Source organism: Saccostrea echinata, unplaced genomic scaffold (genome assembly GCF_033153115.1).
Source record: "Saccostrea echinata isolate AGI-Se365-2 ecotype Australia unplaced genomic scaffold, CSIRO_AGI_Sech_v1 ptg000043l, whole genome shotgun sequence".
NCBI lineage: Eukaryota > Metazoa > Mollusca > Bivalvia > Ostreida > Ostreidae > Saccostrea > Saccostrea echinata.
This window is the reverse complement of record NW_026889792.1, coordinates 2,947,758-2,969,403: the sequence shown is the minus strand read 5'-3', so window position 1 is coordinate 2,969,403 and position 21,646 is coordinate 2,947,758. Positions and strand designations below refer to the sequence as shown.

At 33.0% G+C, this 21,646-nt stretch overlaps 1 protein-coding gene across 2 annotated transcripts; it reads right to left on the bottom strand.

The window, feature by feature from the left end:
* Positions 1–1,330: 1,330 nt before the first annotated feature.
* Positions 1,331–21,404, bottom strand: LOC133201368 (RNA polymerase-associated protein LEO1-like). 2 transcript variants are annotated; one of them, XM_061337185.1, is made up of 13 exons: positions 21,356–21,404; positions 19,352–19,589; positions 18,456–18,964; positions 18,223–18,318; positions 17,814–17,926; positions 14,446–14,594; positions 14,270–14,354; positions 14,049–14,167; positions 13,505–13,639; positions 12,848–12,983; positions 11,122–11,293; positions 10,284–10,387; positions 1,331–1,502 (listed from the first exon to the last, which is right to left on the bottom strand). In XM_061337185.1, exons 1-13 carry the CDS (start codon positions 21,402–21,404, stop codon positions 1,356–1,358), a joined length of 2,052 nt encoding a protein of 683 aa, XP_061193169.1. In that variant the 3' UTR covers positions 1,331–1,355. The 2 variants fall into 2 exon arrangements, with proteins under 2 accessions (XP_061193169.1, XP_061193170.1); XM_061337186.1 differs by having other exon boundaries at positions 18,462–18,964.
* Positions 21,405–21,646: the final 242 nt, after the last annotated feature.

The following is a 21,646-nucleotide window of genomic DNA, read 5'->3' as shown; positions in this document are numbered from 1 at the left end:
ATATATCCTCATCCTTGTATGCAAGTTTGGTGATAATCTGCCCAGTGGTTTTTGAGAAGATTTTCAGCAACCACTTTTGTTTTTATTTCCCTAATTATCTCCCCTTGTTTCAGGTTTAGTATAAATGAAAGCCCTTAGGCCAAGGATACTCTGTGACAAATTTGAAAAAAAAATTGACTAAGGGGTTCTTGAGATATGGCCCATTTTTCAAAAAGTTTACGCACACCACACAAATGGCCATAGCATAAGCTCTTTGAGCCTTTGGCTCAGAAGAGGTAATAAAATAATTACTTAATCCGTTTAATTCAGCTTAAATTGCAATTTTATCAACATAAAGATGAAATAGATTGCAAAAGTAGATTTTGATCTTATTCATAAGTTCTTTCGTAAAACAGGCAGCTGAACTTAGTTTTAACTTGTACATTTAACTTAAATGCAATCACCATGCCTGGGGCCATGTCTTCCTTACCTTAACAATGTATTAACCTTTCTGATGATTCTGAAGATTTGAACATAAATGCAGAAAATCAGGAGATGTATTTGGGTTCAGTACAGATTGATGTGAGAGAAGTGAAACTCAATGAGTAAACAAGATACTCTTCAATAAAACGGAATCCACACATGTAAATAAATTTACTACATAATCACTCTCTTGCTTTGAAAGCATATATAGTCCTTAAAATTTCACAAAACCCTTGCTAAAAATTAATTACCAATAAGACCATTTCACTTTATTCAGATTTTTATCTATTAATTTAGAATTATTATTTTCTTCTTTTTTTATTTTTGAAAATTTACATCATTTTTCTGATTTTTATAAAAAGTATCTCCCCCCTTAAAAATATGCTGTCAACTATATTTACATGTACCATTGATATTCTCACTTGAACTTCTAACATTGGTGGACCAGATACAGGATAACAAGTGACATTAGAAGTTCAGACTTGGTACAAGAGTAGATAAGTGTTACAACATCATTTTCTATCCTGGTTTTATTCTTGATGCATGACATGAATTTATTTACACAATACTGTAAATGTATATGTACAATTGTGTTGGATTTTGCTATGAACATATTCTCATTGTCTCGTGATCCAAACAACTTTTTAATAAACTGTAGTACATGTACATGGACATTTTTGGATTGTTTATAAGACTAAAAAGAATTCTGATGTTTAAATTCATAACTCTACAAGGCAAACAACATCACTGTCACAAAGTTGGACCTTATATTGCACTTTGACTTCACCAACATCCTGTTAGAAAGTACTGTTCCAGTCTGTCACAAGTTGAACTTGATTTAAGTCGGTGACTTATGTACATAAAAACTCCTCCCACACTCCTGATATAACCTGTCAATCATCCTCCATATCACTGCCCTTATTGGATCCCTCGCTTTGAGCACCACTCCCCTCTTGAGATGCCCCTCCCCCTTCTTCTTCACTGTCACTTTCCACAATTCGTGCTTTCTTCTTCTTAGGACCTTTTTCTTCCTCAGAATCCTTCAACAAATTAACAGCAAAACATCATATTCAAGCTATGTAGAGGTCAGTTTTTTTCTTAAAAAGCTAATTAAAAAAAAAAAATTGCAAAGACAGAATGTTCCAATTAGAGTAACTTTTTCAAAAGAGATTATACAGTTAAACTTCAGTTATCTTAAACTTCAACTTCTCGAATACCATGGATATCTCAAAGTTATTTGGAAGTCTCCACCAACTTTTCTAAAGTATTATTAACCTCAATATTTGAACCCTTGGATATCTTATAATATTTCCTGCTGTCCCATCGATTTCAAGATAGCAAGATTTGACTGCATAGTAAAGTTTTTCCAAAACTGATCTAGATGGAATGAAATTCAAAGACTAGGATTGACTGTATAAAACTATAAACTACGTAAAATACCTATAGAGCAAACTTTACTAACTCTGGATGATACAAATACTTATTTAGGCATTTTTCAAGATTCATTTTTAATGTCAATTTTGTGTCAGAGCTAGATTACACAAAGAATCATATATGTACTATATATTTATTACCATATCTTTCCCTACACAATTCTTAGATATGGGTTGAATAATGAGAAATGCAATAAAATTACATGTACATGTAGTACGGTTTAACAGAAACTTTTTTTTTTCAATATGTACGTTTTGGATTCCTAAACCTCATGTAACTGTGATATAACATATCTTCAGTTTACCTTGTGCAATGCCAGTACACGTGCATGTATTACATAACAGAGTTGATTGAGCAATTCTTTAAGAGGTTATGTTCTAGTTCTTGATCCATAAAATCATGTTTGAAGTTTAAATTACTACAGGACAGCTAATTTTGTCTTGTCTTTGATATCATGTTCTATATCATACCAATATAGATTTTTCTATGTCAGTTTGGCACTTTAAATCATGTAAAACATGTGTTTGTCCTAAATTATTTACTATGAGGAATCATAATTTTCATTTGTTTCTCTTGGACATGTTCTAAATTCTTACCCTCAAATTTAAAGAACAGGTCTATTTCAATATATACGTGAAGTTTTTTGTTTTTTTTTTTTTAAATCTGATTAATTCCATGTTGATTTAGTTAAATAATCTTTGAAACCTTGTTCTAAATTCTTAACTTAAACCATAAGTTCAATCTTTTACAGTGATTATAAAAAGAATACACTTATTTAACAAAGCCCTGTTACATAAACATTACATAATTCTAAGGAGGCTAGGGTGATTCATTGACGACACCTGTGATTCACATTTAAAACAGGAAGATGGTACTACATGTACAAGAAGGCGACAGAAAAGGTCCACGGACCACAATGCTTACCTGAGTCACCATTCTTTTCCTGAGAAATTAATTTGTATATGCAGATAAAGTTATTTATTACAGTTATAGTATGTGTTGATCATGTGTTTGTTTATTTTATTTTTTTTTTTTACCAAAAACATATCATTTGTTTGCTATTTCAGATCTATGTACTTGTTAAACATGTATTTTAATATGCTACACACCTTTTCAAGAGTTTAGCAAGTAAACCCCATTCAAAGGCTTTCTCTTTGTGCAGTTTAGATGTGGCACCCACCCACTCTCACAGTATTTGATATTTTTGACAATATGTATGCTTATATTATTATCATTTCATTATTACACAGACTTTACAGCTTACAGAAGAGTTTTCATATATTAATGATAAATTGCACTCTTGAGCTTGCTTCTGTACCAACACACAGTGTTACTTTATGGTGTAAATTATTTATGTTAAGTAGTTGAGTGTGTATGAACAAATTAAAATCATAGAACCCCTTATGTAGTCTCCCAGTTAAAGTCAGTGATTTCAACAGTTTCGTTTACATCATACTGGGCTAAATATTAAGTTTAATTTTCAAGTTATAGCCTTACTTTTATTGAGAATTGTCAATATCTTTCTGTATAAATTTTTGTTTCCCATACATGTGTGTATTAGTATTATCAATTGTGGCCATGCTATTCTATAAAAGAAACATTTTCAAATGTTTTCATAAATATCATTATTTAAATATTTGACCTTTAATTGTGGTCCCATTGAGGGGTCATGATTTGAACAAATCTGAATCTACACTACTAGAAGATGTTTGCATATCAACATGACTTATTGTTACCCAGCTTTCTTGATAAGATTTTAATGACTCTCCAATATATTCCCATTCAAAAAATTTTGCCTCTAACATAGCCCTTAGTGGCCATAATTTGAACAAATTTCTTTCTTCACTAGATAAAAAGGCCAAGATTATTTTAATCATTATTAATATTCATGATCCTGGTCTTCTTTAAAGGAAAATTTTCAAAATGTTTTCTTTGACTCTCAATAATTTGGTCAAACTGAATCTGCACTACATGAAGATAACATTAAGACCGGCTCAACAATGTTCCAGTGGCCCCACTGTTGTTGAAAAAAAAACTTAATTTTTTTTTCTTTATACAATAAAATGATGGGACCAAGAAATTTTTTTTGAGATATTCAGGTATCTGAGATAATGACGGTAAAATAGAGTCAAACCTTGTTGTCTCAAACTTCAAGGGACCAAGAAAATACTTCGAGATATTTGAGGATTCGAGATATCCAGGGTAAAATACTTATAAGCGCTTGGGACTTCAACATCACTTCGACATATCCTTGGTATTCGAGATATCCGTGTTCGAGATACCAAAATTCAACTGTACATGATGAAAAAGTAGTTGGGACTTCTAATTGACTTTAAGATATCCAATGTATTCAAAATATTAGTGTTTGACATAATGAAGTTCAACTGTATTTCTAAATTAAAAAATTGACTCTTTGTTGCTGACCCTTTCAATCCCCAGGGGCCAAAATACCATAAAAATGTATATTGAAACAATTATGATTTATTTATGTCACTTATGATTCACAAAACACATGTACTGTATGAACTTTTTGTATGTACTGCATGTTTTAAGTAAATGCACATCAGCCTAAACATTGCACCAGTCAACCTATACGTGATATTAGGGACTACCAGCTGCCTGTAAAACTAATACCCAAACAGGGTCCAAGGTTCATCTTCCTACAGACGGAAATGTTTATCAAGAGAGGACATTGCCTTAAGAGCACTGAGTTTCTCTCATGTGATCTTATCTTTGAAGGGTCACGACCTCCAGTCAATTTTTACTTTATATCATACATCTTGTTGTGCAGATATGAAATACTGCCCTCTCACTCAAACATGATTCTTAAATCAGAAAAAAATGTCTCCTACCAGTAACGTGCAAGGTAACAAATACACCGAAGAAAAAAAATCTGTCCTTTAACTTCAGTATAAAACTGGATTGAAATTCACCCTGCATCCTTTATCAAATAAATCAAAACAGGCATTCAGTTTGGTAATGTACAGACTAGAAAACTGAACAGTCAGTAAGGCCCCACAGAGAGATAGAAATCTAAACCATAAAGGGTCCAGCTAAGGGATGAGAGTTTGACTTAACAGTCAGCAAAGGCCCCACAGAGAGATAGAAATCTAAACCATAAAGGGTCCAGCTAAGGGATGAGAGTTTGACATGATAAAGAAAACATTGAAAAGGAAATTTTAAAATAGAAGGACTGTTTGGAAATTATTGAGACTTTCACCTAACTCCAGAAAAGAAAGAAATCAATTCATAAAAAATCACCACATTTTTATCAAGAACCTATAATACAAACATGCAAAATCTCTTATTCATGGCACCATTAGATAAGTACCGGTGAAATTCTAAACTTTCATAAGTCCATTGACCAGGAGCACTCGACAGTGATAATCATATCATTTTAATGTTACTTCAGCAATAGATTTTTTTCTTTCACATTAAAACAAATGGGCAGTGTCAACTCTTCCTTTTTTCTGTCATCACTTGATAAACATTCTAAGAACCCAATTGGCTCAAATTTTCTCCATTCTTAACCCCCATCTCCACCCTAATCTTTACAAACTTGTGGGTTCTTGCTACCCTTATTTCAAATAATATCTCTTACACGTGGAAGTCATTGGTACCAACTTAAGGACTTAAGGATAGGTGATGTAACATGTTAATTCATCCTTAATAACTGATGGTCATCCAGTTTATTTGCTTTCACTATGGTTAAATGATATGTCAAAAATGTTTACTAGTAAATCAGTAATAAACTAAAGCCCTATATACAACTGTATTTTGTTTTAGAAGGTCCTTTGTCTGAACTGTTCTTCTCAGCTTTACACAAAAATAAATGCATACCTGCTGCTCTGCCTTGATGTCAAAATTCATTTTGCTAAAATAATAAGATTTCTATAGCCTAATGAAAAGTCTCTATGATATTTATATTTCTAATCCAAAATCTTTCAAACGTGCACAAAATAAAATCAAGATAAAGTTTGAAACATGATATACATGTAAAATTTTATAAATTTTCAAACATTCTATGGGTCATTCAGGACTTAGTACATAGTATATTTAGAATTTGAGACTGCACCAGGTACACCATACCATGGACATATTAAAAGGTCATTTAAAAGGAAAATTAAAATACTTAAATATTTCTTGCTTTTATATATTTTTTGGTGTTTGTTAAATGTATATACCAATTTTCACCAAAAAACATTGATTAGAAAGGGAAAAAATCAGAATGTGTCTCCATAAATTCCAAACAGCCCACATATACCGGTATATATATGATGAAGAATATGAAACAGCAACTTTATTTATGAAATTTATAGATTATTATTAAGATATATTCTAAATGACAATTGAGATTATCCAATTATCAGTAAGAAATTAAAAGTACATGTATCCTTGTTTTTACAAAAGGCAGTGAAATCATCATGTCTTACAATAATTCAATGTATATTAAAACTAGGAAAAAGAATGCATAAAATGACAGCATTCAGCGAATGCAAAGATCACTCAGACCTGACATTAACTGCAAAACAACCATTACTTGCAAACAGAGGTGTTGTATAATCTTAAGATAAGACTTTGGATTTTCAGCAGCAGGCAAGATAATCATTCGTACTGCTCTCTCATCCTTATATTCTTAGTATAAAATAAGAACCTTTTTAGCAATAACAGAATGAAGTTATTATTCAATTACCTATTAACATTAATAGTATCATTGAATTTACATAAGGCAGCAATAAAATCTGATATTTTTTAATATATTTTTATTTAAAATCCCATAAAATCATAATTCAATAATTTGTGTATTAGAACCAGATAAAAGCACAGACATCATAAAAAAAAAAACCTTCATTGACTGCAAACACCATCAAAGAGTGACCTTAACTTCAAAATAAACATTACTAGCAGACAGAATTGTGTTAGTTAATCTCAAGGTGACAGATAAAGATTCTGCTCTGGATATTCTATAGTAGACAAGTTAATTAATCCAAGGGAACTCATAGCAGCTTTCATAGTTTACAATGAGAACATTTTCAGCAGTTTTCTTTCTTTGGCCATTCAGTCTTATATAAAATTAGGAATCTACCCTACCACCCCAGCTCCAAACCAGATGACACAGAAAATCAAACTTAATACCAAAATAAGTCTTACTGCATTTACAACCAAAATCCCAGATTTGAACTTAATGGGATAAACATAACAAAGATTATTAGAAAAGAAAAGAAAGTGGATGGAAGAATGACAGATACTCAGCAGGGCTCTCGATTCTCTATAATTGGGGCCACTGAATGGCCCCATTCCCAATGCAAAAAATGTACCTTTTTCCCAAAAGCAAAGTGTAAATTTCCCAATTCTTTTATGCCAAACTATTTTTTTTTTAAATCTTAATCGATGAAACTTAATCTCCAACAAGTGAGAGTGAAACAAACTAGTTCTAAGTTGAACTGTATAAATTAGTGCATGCCACCTATATTCGTAAGTTGATTTGGCTTCGATAAGAACCAGGTTTTCCCAATTTTCCCCAAAATGATGAAAATTTTCCCAATTTGAACTGCCCCAGTCCCAAAAAGTGGTGTGAGAGCCCTAGATAGAGATTTCTATAGGACATCTGCAAATCCTTGAGGGGCCCAAATTAATGTGAGAAATATTTTTATTTAAATTATGTTATTCCTTTTGACTAATTCCTAAGAAATAATTGTTTTAACAAATACAGCAGCAATGCTCATTTAAAAATATATTATTTTAATAAGTGTTTGTCAACCAGTAACTGGTTAATTGTCTAATGATGTGAAAATCGGTTAGTAAAACTGTCATTCGTTTACTCGGTTACATTAGACAAAAGTAGAAAAAAATACAATTTAATATTTTATTCCTAAATGAAATATTATTTACACATGTTACAGTTAATTAAAGTTTTGATCTAGAGATTCACAAATACGATCAATTTGTTTCAATTACACTTAGTTTTCACAGTTCATCTAATTATTAACGGTTTTGATTGTCAAGATCTTGGTCTTGATGTTGATGCTAAAAATTACTTTTACCTATTTCAAATTATATCATTTACAGTAGATATCTGGGTTTTTTTCAAGTTTAATATTGAACGACAGATCACTCTAACTGCAATCAAGTACCATAAAATTAGAACTCTTCAGTGTGTACAGTGTTTAGAGCTTCCTTAAGAATATTATTTGTGATTAAGTTCCTGATGTTTTTATCTTTACAATGTTGTTGGGGATTTCAAATTTTCGTTTTCATTGTGATACTATAAACAGGGTTCACCCTTTTATGCTTGAAAATATTTTTTAAATTCACCCAAACACAGTAAAGCTAAAGAGATACTGCTGTTTTCTTTGCCCCATTTTAAATACGCCCTTTTGCGAGGAGGGTGAAAATGGAGGGGGGGGGGCAAAAATTTCCCTATATACAGTACATGTATACTATTTCTTGCAATGGCAAATTTTCTTGTTTAAGATTTTTTTCTTCTCTTATTAAAGCATCTTAATCAAATTTTTTTTTTTTTTCAGATTGACCTGAATTTGAAACTCTGGATCATTTAAAACTCATTTCATTTAATTTACTTTTAATCATGCCCTTTACCTCCTACACATACACACTGTATCGATGTCATTTTAAAATCACTTGTATGTCAGCTGTTCCAGCCTACCCAATTTTTTAGGGTCAGCCATTTTCTTAATTGAATGCCAGTTAATTATTAAGAGATTTGTTTGACATTTACAGAAACTTGACATTTTTGACATGGAGGATAATTGCTGTTTTCATCCTTTTTGTTACAAAGTAACCAGAAATATGTCAATAGGACAAGAATGCCCAAATGTGGGCTACATTTATGTAGCACAATCATGCAGTGTGAAGCTGAGCCAAAAGGCAATTCTAAGTTTCATTGCTTTGTAAAATAAAATATTGGGTATGATTAAAATTTTTTAAGGTGTTTCAAGAAGATGCATTTGTGTAATACAGTAATGTGGATGGATTGTTTAAAGAACAGAGATGCAATCAACTTAGAAGCCACACTGTTCTCGCTTGGAGCTGGATACTACTTCTCTTGAATGAACCCGACTTTCCCAGCTGTTAGAGTTGTTAGAGTACTCAGACAAATACATGTATTTGGGTATCCAGTAACAAGTTTGTGTTTTTTTTTTTGTATAATGTTGTGCAAAGTCAGAGAAAACACATTAAAAGTAAAAGCACAATCTGAATAGCAGATAAAGGAAACAACTTCAGTTTAATAAAGATCAATATGACAGCTTTCCTAAGAGTTGAGCTAGAAGGGTAGGACATCGATACTCTGTATCCATACCATACAGAGTGGTTGTTTGAAATTTACTGATAAAATACCACTTCATTTAATATCGGTATATAATCCTATTCTTAAAATACACTTAACGCATTCCAATTAATTCAACAAAATTGAAAAGATTTGAAATATGAAACCACAATATTCAATTTTAAAATGTGTATTGTAAGGTTATGCTAATTAATGAAATGAGGCATTAAGGGGTCCTGCTTTGTGTGTTGGCCAACTTTTTAATTACTAATGACAAGTACAAATAAAATTTCGTGATGGAGGTAGAAAACGTCCATTAGCTGGGGACAATGTGCTGGTGAATATACCGCAAGTTCTATCACTGTAGACTTTTTAAAGATACACAAGAAAGAAGAGTTGGTGAAATATCTTGCTGACATTCAGTGCACCACACTTACAAAATTTATGAGGAGCTAGTACTCCAGTGTTACATTTTCACTGATACATTCTGCTAAGCCTATTCTTCTAATTAAATTCAACCATTTCTTTCCAATAATAATTACTTTTGGAAGACAATAAAATACTCTAAATATTCTGAATTGGATGACCTACTATCTAGAGTGCAACCCTCGGCAATATTTTGCACTTCAAGCATATTGTTCGAATTATTCAATTGTCACTAGTGTAAACAATGTTATGTCCTGGAAATCTCACAAGATTTAGAGCTTCCTAGACTTTCCCACGAATGAATGACAGTAAGGTAGATAACTGAGAGGTAATCCTGATACTAAGTAATACTCCTTACATTTTTGCACAGAAACCACAGCTGAACAAACATATGGATGGATATCTGTAACTTTATATGCCACCCCTCCCCCCATTTTAAAAATGGGGGCACAATAAGATTACCAACTGAGGAAATGCTATCTGGTGTCAGATTCTCTTTACAATCATACGTTACTTGATAATGTATTCATTTAGTGGACTGCAAAGCAAATATTAAGACAACGGTCTCGGTGAAGTGAGTATACTACTGTCCTTTCGTGTCAATTAATGGTTCTACAATGACTGTATAATGTGCTACATTAACTATAAATAACAAAGTCAGTGTTTCTTGTACCTCATCACTTCCGCCTTTCTTGGCCCTCATCAGACGCCCTGATTTCTCCCCCTCCGAGTAAGAATCATCACTGTCTGAGGAGTAAATTGTCTGGAACCGGTCAGCTACAAAAATAAAATTACACCCTCTCTGACAAGCTATCTGTCATCAACTATCTGTCATCAGATATGTGTTTTTAACTGAAAAAACTTATTTTCAATTAAACTTTGCATTGATATAGTGCTAGCCCTTGACAAAATCATTGGTATGGATGACATTAAGCCTGAAATTTGGTGCATCTAAGTGAGCATAAAAATGAATCATTGATGTAAAGTTAGACTGTATAAATACACAGAAAAACTCAAATTGACAATGCACCATTAATACCCTGTATAACCAGTGATAATAAAAGTTTTGCTCATTGTCTTTTATTTCCTTACCCCAATTCTGTTTATATGTTAACACCTTTGACACTTACCCTGTTTCTGTATATATGTTTATAACTTTGACACTTACCCTGTTTCTGTTTATATGTTTACACCTTTAACACTTACCCCGTTTCTGTTTATATGTAACACCTTTGACACTTACCCCATTTCTGTTTATATGTTAACATCTTTGACACTTACCCCATTTCTGTATATATGTTAACACCTTTGACACTTACCCCGTTTCTGTTTACATGTTAACACCTTTAACACTTACCCTGTTTCTGTTTATATGTTAACACCTTTGACACTTACTCTGTTTCTGTTTATATGTAATAACACCTTTGACACTTACCCCGTTTCTGTTTGTATGTGTACACCTTTGACACTTACCCCATTTCTGTTTATATGTTAACACCTTTGACACTTACCCCGTTTCTGTTTATACTCCTTTTTCAACTCGTTAAGTGACACACCTCCCTCATCATCATCCTCCCCGTCCTCTAGATACCGTGCATTCAAACCACGATGCTGACTTCTTTCTTTCATTCGCCTCCTTGTACTTTCTCTTCGAATAGAGGCTCGGAGCTTTTCTTCTTCTTTCTACAATGATAAAAAAATGCACCATTTCTTTACGTGTCAGGGACAAAGGGCAGTAACTCCTAATCACTCAATACAGATTGTTTCTGAGAGCTACATGTTCATCTGATTAAAGGGAAACAATGACACACAAATATGTAGTACTGCATTCATCTCTGCATATTTCCTTATGCCTTAATTTTAAACTCCATTAGACTTAAGAGGAGAAACTTTTATTGAATATTGATGTAGAAATAAACTGTTGATCAAAAAACTTTTTGCAACACCCTATTTTGCGAGAAAATTATTTGGTATTAATAAGCAAGACAAAATTTTCATGAATATTGTTTTTTGATGTACATAATCCTTCATAAGATTAATATACATGAGAATGAAATTTGCGCGAGCAGAAGGTCTTCCATAATTACGTGAAAATAAAGTTCTTGCAAATAAAATGTACTTTACAGTATATATTTGTATAAGAAACTGTGATAAATGTACAAGGAAAAGAGATAATCAAGAATTAAACCAAATTTTTTTAAAACAAAATATCCCAAAAGTCACTTTCACTTGCATTATAATGTTTAAAATGTATACATTTTTAATTATTATGCAACACTGTCGTTTGGGATACATAAATGCCTGCCAATAAACAGAAAAACATAACATGATACACTGATAAAATGAAAGGAAGAACTACATACATTAAAAAACATGAAAGTTTTATTGAATTTCTGAGGAATATCTGGGAAACACTGACATATTCAGGTTAGCTATAAACCTGTACATACAGGTAGTAAATCTGTACAGAGTTCAGTTGTATGTAATTAATCTGTACAGAGTTCATTTATATGTAATTAATTTTTACAGAGTTCATTTACATGTAATTAATATTTACAGAGTTCAGTTGTATGTAATTAATCTGTACAGAGTTCAGTTGTATGTCATTAATCTGTACAGAGTTCAGTTGTAAGTAATTAATCTGTACAGGGTTCAGTTGTATTAATTAATCTGTACAGAGTTCAGTTGTAAGTAATTAATCTGTACAGAGTTCAGTTGTAAGTAATTAATCTGTACAGAGTTCAGTTGTAAGTAATTAATCTGTACAGGGTTCAGTTCTATTAATTAATCTGTACAGAGTTCAGTTGTAAGTAATTAATCTGTATAGAGTTCAGTTGTAAGTAATTAATCTGTACAGGGTTCAGTTCTATTAATTAATATGTATAGAGTTCAGTTGTAAGTAATTAATCTGTATAGAGTTCAGTTGTATGACGTTAATCTGTACAGAATTCAGATGTAAGTAATTAATCTGTACAGGGTTCAGTTGTATTAATTAATCTGTACAGAGCTCATTTATAAGTAATTAATCTGTACAGAGTTCAGTTGTATGTAATTAATCTGTACAGAGTTCAGTTGTATTAATTAATCTGTACAGAGTTCAGTTGTATGTAATAAATCTGTACAGAGTTCAGTTGTAAGGAATTAATCTGGACAGAGTTCAGTTGTAAGGAATTAATCTGTACACAATTTAAAATCTGTCAAACCTGTTACGTGAGGGGAATGTAAAGATTACCATACCTTGATCATTTCACTTCTGTGTGCATCAGGGTCACGACCTGAAATGGGAAGGACCTTGACCTTCTGAGCTTTGGTGGACCTGTCTGCTAGAGACAAGGTCATCTTTCTATGAGTAAAGGATTCTGTTGAATGTGGCCTAAAAAGAAAATAAAAATTCAATTTATATTGCACATCTCACATGTAGAGCTACATATATTCTTCTAATATCTTTTCAATGCTTTCATTTGAGCTCATCTAAGCATTATATTTTTTTGTACAAGAAACTTCAGAATAAGAATGAGACAATACAGATTAAGTTTAAGACACAATAGAAAACTCTCAGTACAATGAACTGCAGTGAAATGACTACCATTAACTGCAGTGAAATGAATATCAATAACACCAATGAAATGACTACCATTAACGCCACCAAATAATTACCATTAACTGCAGTGAAGACTATCAATAACGCCAGTGAAATGACTACCATTAACTACAGTGAAACGACTACCATTAACTACAGTGAAACGACTACCATTAATGCCACCAAATAACTACCATTAACTGCAGTGAAATGACTTTCAATAACACCATCGAAATGACTACCATTAACTACAGTGAAATGACTACCATTAATTACAGTGAAATGACTACCATTAACTGCAGTAAGCTCATTACCTGAATGCCAGTTTGGTTTTAAAAATGTTCTGTCCCTGCAACCCCGTTCCTTGTCTTACAAACAAGTGATTGAAGTCTCCCTGTATTGGCATCGTGTGTACATCAAAGATCTCATCCCCCAGGTGGAGAGACATGCTGCAACCAAACAAATGTAACTCTGTCTCAGCATTATCGTCATATCTCACAATTAAACCTAAATACTCAACTTCCAAAATATCATTGTAATCACTTATAGTACTTACAAGATTTATAAAAATTATATCATTCTGCCAAAACGAATACTGAAAAATTACTTTTTTCCATAGGGTCATAATTCCACAGAGTCTGACAGAATGTGAGTTTCTGTAGCGGATAAAAATTAAATGGATTTCTTGTATGCTACAAGAATGGACTTGAATGCACTTTAGTACGCTATGACAAATTTCCACATACTCAGTGTAAATTAATCCCGAGCGGAAAAAAACATGTCTTCAGTAACTGATAATCAACCTTCTTGTATTAAGTTTTAACTTATACTGTACCAGAAGAAAGAGAAAACTCTGACCTGCCATCTGACCAGCGGACTACACGAGCATTACTTTCACGTACTGGGTTCCCTAACTCATCCACTGCCTCTGTACCATCTTCATTTAATTTCTTCCTCCAGCGAATTGTGTTCTCTACCTGTTTGTCAGATACAATAAAATAAGGAAATAGATTTTAAGTCTTTAAAAATTTCTATTCATTCCAATAGATTGTTTTAATAAAAACATTAATATGTTTTACCTTTAGTTTTAGACGAGCTCTGCCTTCTTCATCTAAGACTTCATCTTCATCAATTTCATCTTCATAAGTCTGGTTATCATATGGTCTAAAAATGATAACATGAAAAGTAACACCTGACAAATGTAAAAGTTTCCCAATGGTCTGATATTCACTATTGCCAGAGTTGTTGCCCTTACCTTGTTTCCACACTGAGAAAGTTTGGCAGTTTGACATAGTGCAGAATTTTCCCAAGGTTTGTCATAATTCGAGGAATTTCTACCTCAATCCTTGTCTCTGGAGCCTCTTCTTCTACTTGTTCCTCATCTTCATCATCAATAACAGGACCCTGGCAACAATATAAGTCACAACATCAGATATAGTGCAATATATGTCATACCATCAGAAATAGTGCAATATATATCATACCATCAGAAGTAGTGCAATATATGTCATACCATCAGAAATAGTGCAATATAAGTCATAAAATCAGAAATAGTGCAATATATGTCATACCATCAAAAATAGTGCAATATATGTCATACCAACAAAAATAGTGCAATATATGTCATACCATCGAAATAGTGCAATATGATATTATACAGACCCTAAAACGTGCTACTACACCTCAGAAACGAACCATACCGTTCCATGCAAGAAACGTACCGTACCGTGCACAAAGCGAACCGTACCGTACACGAAGCGAACCGTACCGTGCAAGAAGCGTACCGTACCGTGCACAAAGCAAACCGTTACGTTCATGAATAATTTTTGATATAATTATGCAAGCCACGCCCCGATCTTGCAATGACCAATTACAGTAAGTGTTTATGTTTTATTACTCTTGACGCAGCGCTCGTTAAAGAAGGATGGAAAATAACCGTAGACATTCAAAATATTATTTTTAAGTATCATGCATCTGGACTTACATCTGTAAATATAAGGAAACTACTCAAAACTAGTTATGACTTCAAAACAACTCGACAGAGTGTGAGGCGATTCCTTATTCGCTATGCATGATCGGGTTGTGCTTGACTAAAATTTTTTATTTCATATTAAATGCAGTATCGTTATATTTTCGTGTACAATTTATAATAAATAAAAGTGAATTAAATACTTTATCGTTTATTTCTATAGCTTTTATCTACCCTATTCTTGTCTCTATGGACGTTCTCAGAAACCAAGACACATTGAAAAATGTATTAGTATTCTGTGCTATTTTCCGAAATCAAGCCCTTAAAATAATTTTTATTCATGTAAGTAATAGTTTTAGGGAGAAATGATTAAAGATTTAGCCAAAAAAAAAATAATAATAATAATAATAAAGAAGAAAAAAAAGAAAATTAAAAAAACTTTCGAACTAAATTGTCAATTTGAAACCGGACATGTTAAATTTAAACGCCTCTCAATCACTAGAAAAAAAATAAAAGCGATGTATATATAAATAACGTGTGTTGGTTTACACTCTTCTGACCAACCCAAGATGTTATCGCCAATATAACATACTGTCAAAAAGTTCGATCGCCACATTTTCGCATGGAATTTTCAGTTTAATACACGTAATTAAAAAAAATTTGGATATATGTCAGAATTAATTTTTATTCAAAGCATTTTCCCATTTCATTTGCTTTATTCACTGAAACCTGCAGGTAAAATATGTTACCTGGAATTTACATATAAAGACCAGTTTAATCTTTTTTTTATTAAATGCTTGGTCCGTGCATGCGTGTTCATCCAATTTTTTTTCTTCAAGAAACACTGCACGCTTCTTGCCATGGTCTTTTATCTAGACTGACGTCTTTCTATGCTTTTGTTATTTACTCTAAAACATTTGAAAATTTCGATCAAGTATTGTCATCACACATGCACAGGTAAAAACTTAAACTGGGTATATTGAACCCTTTTCTAATTCCGTTAATCCAGATATGCCTACATTCACACGTGTATCAATAGTTTGCTGTCTTACACAGTAAGTCTACAACAATGAACCAGTTTTAATCAGCAGATAAGTAGAATTTCATGTGCAGTCAGCTTTTCTTCTAGATTTTCAATAAAAAAGAGTTTGACAAGGAAACAAAAGGGGGGGGGGGGGGGGTAGCACCCGGCATGGGCAAATTCTTCATTTTCAAAGTTTTTGAGGACATGCATGGCTGCATATTATTTATTTTCTAGGTAATTGAAAACGGACTATTTATTTCTAACATTTTGACATATTTATTTCGGAAATCTTTCTTTGCAGTCAATATATATTATATACATTTATACATTGTAGATGGAATTGAAGCTGTCTTAACCGTTTTCTTGATTGTAACTTCCCTTTAAAAATCGTTTTTACACATTGATGGAAAATTTATGTAAAAAGGAAAAAAAATTAAGTAATATTTTGCACTAATTGTGTGCACTTCTACTGATTACTTCTCAATGTATTTTTCCTAGTAAGCTAAACAACTAAGCAAAAATTAAATTCCTCGCAAATAAATATGAAAATAATAACTTATTTATTAATTGTTTGTTTGATCATTCGGTCAAGAGAAAATAAATTTTGTTTGTTTGTTTGTTTGTTTTAATGAAGCAACAGCGACAAGACCGTAAAAAGAATGGTAGACGAAATGAAAGCATGAGGGATTTACAAAATCAAACTCATTTGTTTAAAAGTGTGATAAGTGAATATTTAAAAAAATAATTGTACTCAATTAGGAAAATTAAAAGGGAAAAAACATGTACGCTTATTCTTAAAAAAGAAATACAGAAAAGCCTTTATGGCGAGGCAACCAACATATTTTTTTTTCATGTTATGCAGTGTTTGTTGATATGTTCGATTTATTTCAAGTTATTGAACCATAAGGCGATGGTGTACAAAATAAGATAATAAATAGAAAACTAAAATTATTTTATTTTAAAAATTGAAAGTAGTTCAAACAAAAAGTAAATTAAAAGAAGATACAGTTAATAAGACGACTTGTTACATGTAATAACGAAAATACAGCTGTAAAAAGGAAATATTTATAACAGCTTTAACTTAAAAACAACCTATTAAAAATGCTTGTGATACGGTCCTTCCATTTATGTAAAATAAAGAGATTATATTAAAGAAATAAACGACTTAATTTATGAAGTAGCCAATCATAAACTAAAGCGTACAGGCTCCACCCACTTAATTTACATACCGTTCACAAAACGAACTGTTCCGTGCAAGAAGCGTACCGTACCGTGCACAAAGCGAACCGTACCGTACACAAAACGAACCGTTCCGTGCAAGAAGCGTACCGTACCGTGCACAAAGCGAACCGTACCGTTCACAAAGCATACTGTTCCGTGCAAGAAGTGTACCGTACCGTACACAAAACGAAACGAACCGACCGTGCAAGTGGTGTAGTAGCACGTTTTAGGGTCTGTACAAGTCAATACAATGGTGAGAATAAAGAAATTTAGTTCTAAATAAAAAAAAATTGAAACAGTGTGACATTTAAACAGGGATACAAACAAAAATTATGCTTTATATCTCTTGACAGAATTATAACGACAAGACTTATTTTACATGTAACAGTTCACAGTTCATACAGCATACCTGTCTTTCTTGATCAGATCTTTCCCCTTCATCCTCGGCATCTGATTTCCTGGCCTTATCCTCCTCGTCTGAGCTGATGTCATCAGCGTCCCCAAACAAGTTCCCCACCGTGGCTGTAAACAAATGTTGTCTAACATCTACACTGAATGTAACAGCTAAATGTTGCACTAATTCAGAAAACATTTTAATTCTTAAAAAATCATTACTGTTTGCTATTTAAAAAAAATATCAATTATAATATTTAACAATAGAATTACATTTTGTTCTTTTTTCTTATTTTTCTTTTCAAATATTTTTGCACATGTTCAATATAATCAGAAAAAAATATTTGATCTACATATTTACCAAGACTAAAAGGATGAGCTGGAGAAGAGCAAATAAACATATTATCAATTACTGAACAACTTACCACCCATATTATCATCTGAGTCTGACCCAGAGCCCACTTTCTTTTTTTTCTTCCTTCTTCCAATGTCTGACCCACTGTCACTCCCTGAACCCCGCCCTGTTAAGAATACGTCAAATTCCTCAACATTCAAAAGTTAATGCCTGTTCTTTGTTAATTATTACTACAATAAAATAACAAGCATAATATTTAACTCATCAAAGACATTTTTCAGTTTATATGAAGTCCTACTTTACCTGGACTCCTACTCCGTGACCGGCTCCTGGATCTACTTTTGGCTGGACTGCCTGATCTGCTTCTTGTAGGGGATCCAGACCCACTTCTAGCTGGACTCCCTGATCTACTTCTGGGACTTCCTGATCTACTTCTGGGACTTCCTGACCTGCTTCTTGGACTCCCTGACCTGCTTCTGGCCATTGGTGTACCAGACCTGCTTCTTGCTGGAGAACCTGATCTACTTCTTGGACTACCCGACCTGCTTCTTGGACTGCCTGACCTACTTCTTGCTGGTGAACCTGAACCACTTCTTGCAGGGGAACCTGACCTACTTCTAGGACTTCCTGATCCACTTCTTGCTGGACTACCTGATCTACTCCTAGCTGGTGATCCAGATCCACTTCTGGCTGGACTACCTGATGCACTCCTTGGTGATCCTGATCCACTTCTTGCTGGGGACCCTGACCTACTTCTAACAGGGCTTCCTGACCTACTTCTTGGGCTTCCTGATCGAGCTGGTGAACCTGACCTAAAACATTTTTAAGGACATCACTTGTAAGTTATCTGCTTTTATGATATGCAAAAAAAGTCATGTTAGTCAAGTGGAGAACAGTTTGATTAAATTCTGACTTGAGTGGACAACATTGTTTATTTGTGTGCTTTATATATAAGTCTATCAGATTAATTATTAGTCTTTCAATTAATGTTTGTTACCTCCCTTTAAACAATTTAAACCCCTTTTGTTGCTTCAATTCTTCTCAAGGGACCATGGATTGAACAATTTTTAAAATCTAATTTAAATGATAATGCTTGCATATTATTAATTTGACAAGCTTGAAACTGCAGAGACTCAGGTGACCTTAAAATTTCAAAGTTCCTATTGTTTTACTCCTTCTTTCTATGGGTAAAGTTATACCTGTGTGACGCTGGTGATCCTGCAGGAGTTACAGACTGACTCCTGTCTGGAGTTCCAGAGTGATGGCTTGCTGGGGAACCAGACATAGCTCCAGGACTGTTCGGTGGTGATCCAGATCCACTTCTCTGTGGTGAACCACTATGAGCTGGACTTCCTGATCCTGCTGGACTGCCAGCTGGACTTCCTGAATGGTGACTCCCTGGGCTTCCACTTCCAGGGGATCTAGATCCATGACTTTCTATGAATTCAATTCAACAAAGCTTACTATTATAGTAATAAATGAAAACCAAGAATAGTAATTGTTTAAAAGTTTATAATGAAAATCTGATCTACTACTGCATGCTGATTGAGTGACTTCATGCAGTCAGCCTTCATTTCATATATGTGATCACTTAAGACTATTAATAGCTCTACAAGTTAACAGAAAAATATGCTGTGTATAATTTTGTAACAATGTACTTTTTCATGAATTCTACAGTTCTCACTGAGTATTCGATGCAGCGGTCAATAGCACCAAAAAAGGTGCAAGTGCCCTGTGTTATTCAGTGATAACACCAAAGAGGTTTATACAATAGTAGTGATGCTAACACATTATCTTAATAGATTTTTTTATGATTAAAAAATTGGGGGGAAGAGGTGAAAATGTTAAGGCGACTTAAGCTTCACTTTAGGGTGAAGTTTGGAGCACAAAAGTGACTATGTTACTTCAGTCATCCCCTATAATAGTCCTTATTTATCAATACAACATTTATACTAGTGTCATAAATAATCATGGTATTTAAAAGTGTATAAATCTAAATCATTTCACGATGAACATATAACTTTAGGAGAACGACTTTACTTTACCAGTCCCCAGGAAAACATGCTAAAATATAGTGTGGCTTATTCAAATATATATGTGATCGGGTGAGCGATTGAAAAAAATAAAAAGCATTTTTTACCCAAAAATCAAATTCTATGGTTAAATATTTAGTTTAAAACTTTGTTTTTAAATGAATTTTTTAACCTTGTTCTCTGAAAAAAAAAAGTTTATTCAGTGAAAAGGAGACGAAATAATTTGTCAGTGTAGCCCTTGTGGCACATGCTTAGTGCCATTTCTTTTGTACTTCGCCATTTTTTTTCATGTAAACAAACCAACGAAACAGCCATCACCAAGTAATTATGTATCAGTACAGCCATCACCAAGTAATTATGTATCAGTACAGGCATCAGCGGGAATTATATATCGGTACAGGCTCCAACAAGTAATTATGTATTAGTACAGCCAATGACAAGTAATTATGTATCAGTACAGGCAACACCAGGAATTATGTATCAGTACAGGTACCAACAAGTAATTATGTATCAGTACAGCCAATGACAAGTAATTATGTATTAGTACAGCCAATGACAAGTAATTATGTATCAGTACAGCAAATGACAAGTAATTATGTATTAGTACAACCAAGATCTTGCAGATCTGGAGACCGGTAAATTCTACCCTATCTACCCAACTTTAGGTATTCATAGTTAACAGCTGTCACATGAAACATTATAATCAAAATTAAATGTCTTCTCTTAAATCGAGTTACGTATTGTATATTCATATTAACAGGAAAGTATATATACTAACAGATTTATTCCAAAAGTGTTTTAAAATTCCTCCAATACAATGGAACCACGATAAACTAAATTAAGAGATTGTGCAGGACCTGATGAGAATGGAATATATAACTATATAGTAATAGGTACAAGCTGAATGAATACTATTCTGAAGAAGATCACATTTTCTTCTGTTTCACGTCGTTAAAACAAATAAGTAGTAAAATTACTTAAATGATAAGTATGTTAAATGATAGACATTAAATTTTCAGTTAGAATTTCCTTACCACTAATAAAATATATATGTCTATACACTGATACTAAAAATCTAACGACGATTGTTATCGTTCTGAAACGTAAGCATGGATTATCAATAACATAAATATAGCTAAATCTCATATAAACTTTCGTAAAACAGCAAACCTTCATCACTTTCCGCTCCGCTACCGAAAATGTCGCCCGGATCTGCCATTTTCTTTTTGTTTGATATTAGACGTGTCGTACATAGAATAACTCGTATATGTCCATTTCAGCGTACAGTGTTAGGACAATCCCCCGCTCTAAGACGATATATTTCGTAATCTTCAATGTTCATTAAAAATTATATTTATGCCCCCGTATCGAAGATTCGGGGGTATATAGTTTTTGCCCTGTCCGTCCGTCTGTCTGTCTGTCTGTTTGTCTGTTTATCTGTTTGTCTGTTTGTCCGCAAAA

Coding starts and splice junctions, on each gene's coding strand:
- LOC133201368 (XM_061337185.1), bottom strand. CDS start 21,404: ATGGCAGATCCGGGCGACATTTTCGGTAGCGGAGCGGAAAGTGATGAA. Junction 13,640..14,048: donor GTCCGCTGGTCAGATGGCAG/GTCAGAGTTTTC, acceptor GTTTGGTTGCAG/CATGTCTCTCCACCTGGGGG. Junction 11,294..12,847: donor ACAGAAGTGAAATGATCAAG/GTATGGTAATCT, acceptor TTATCATTGTAG/AAAGAAGAAGAAAAGCTCCG.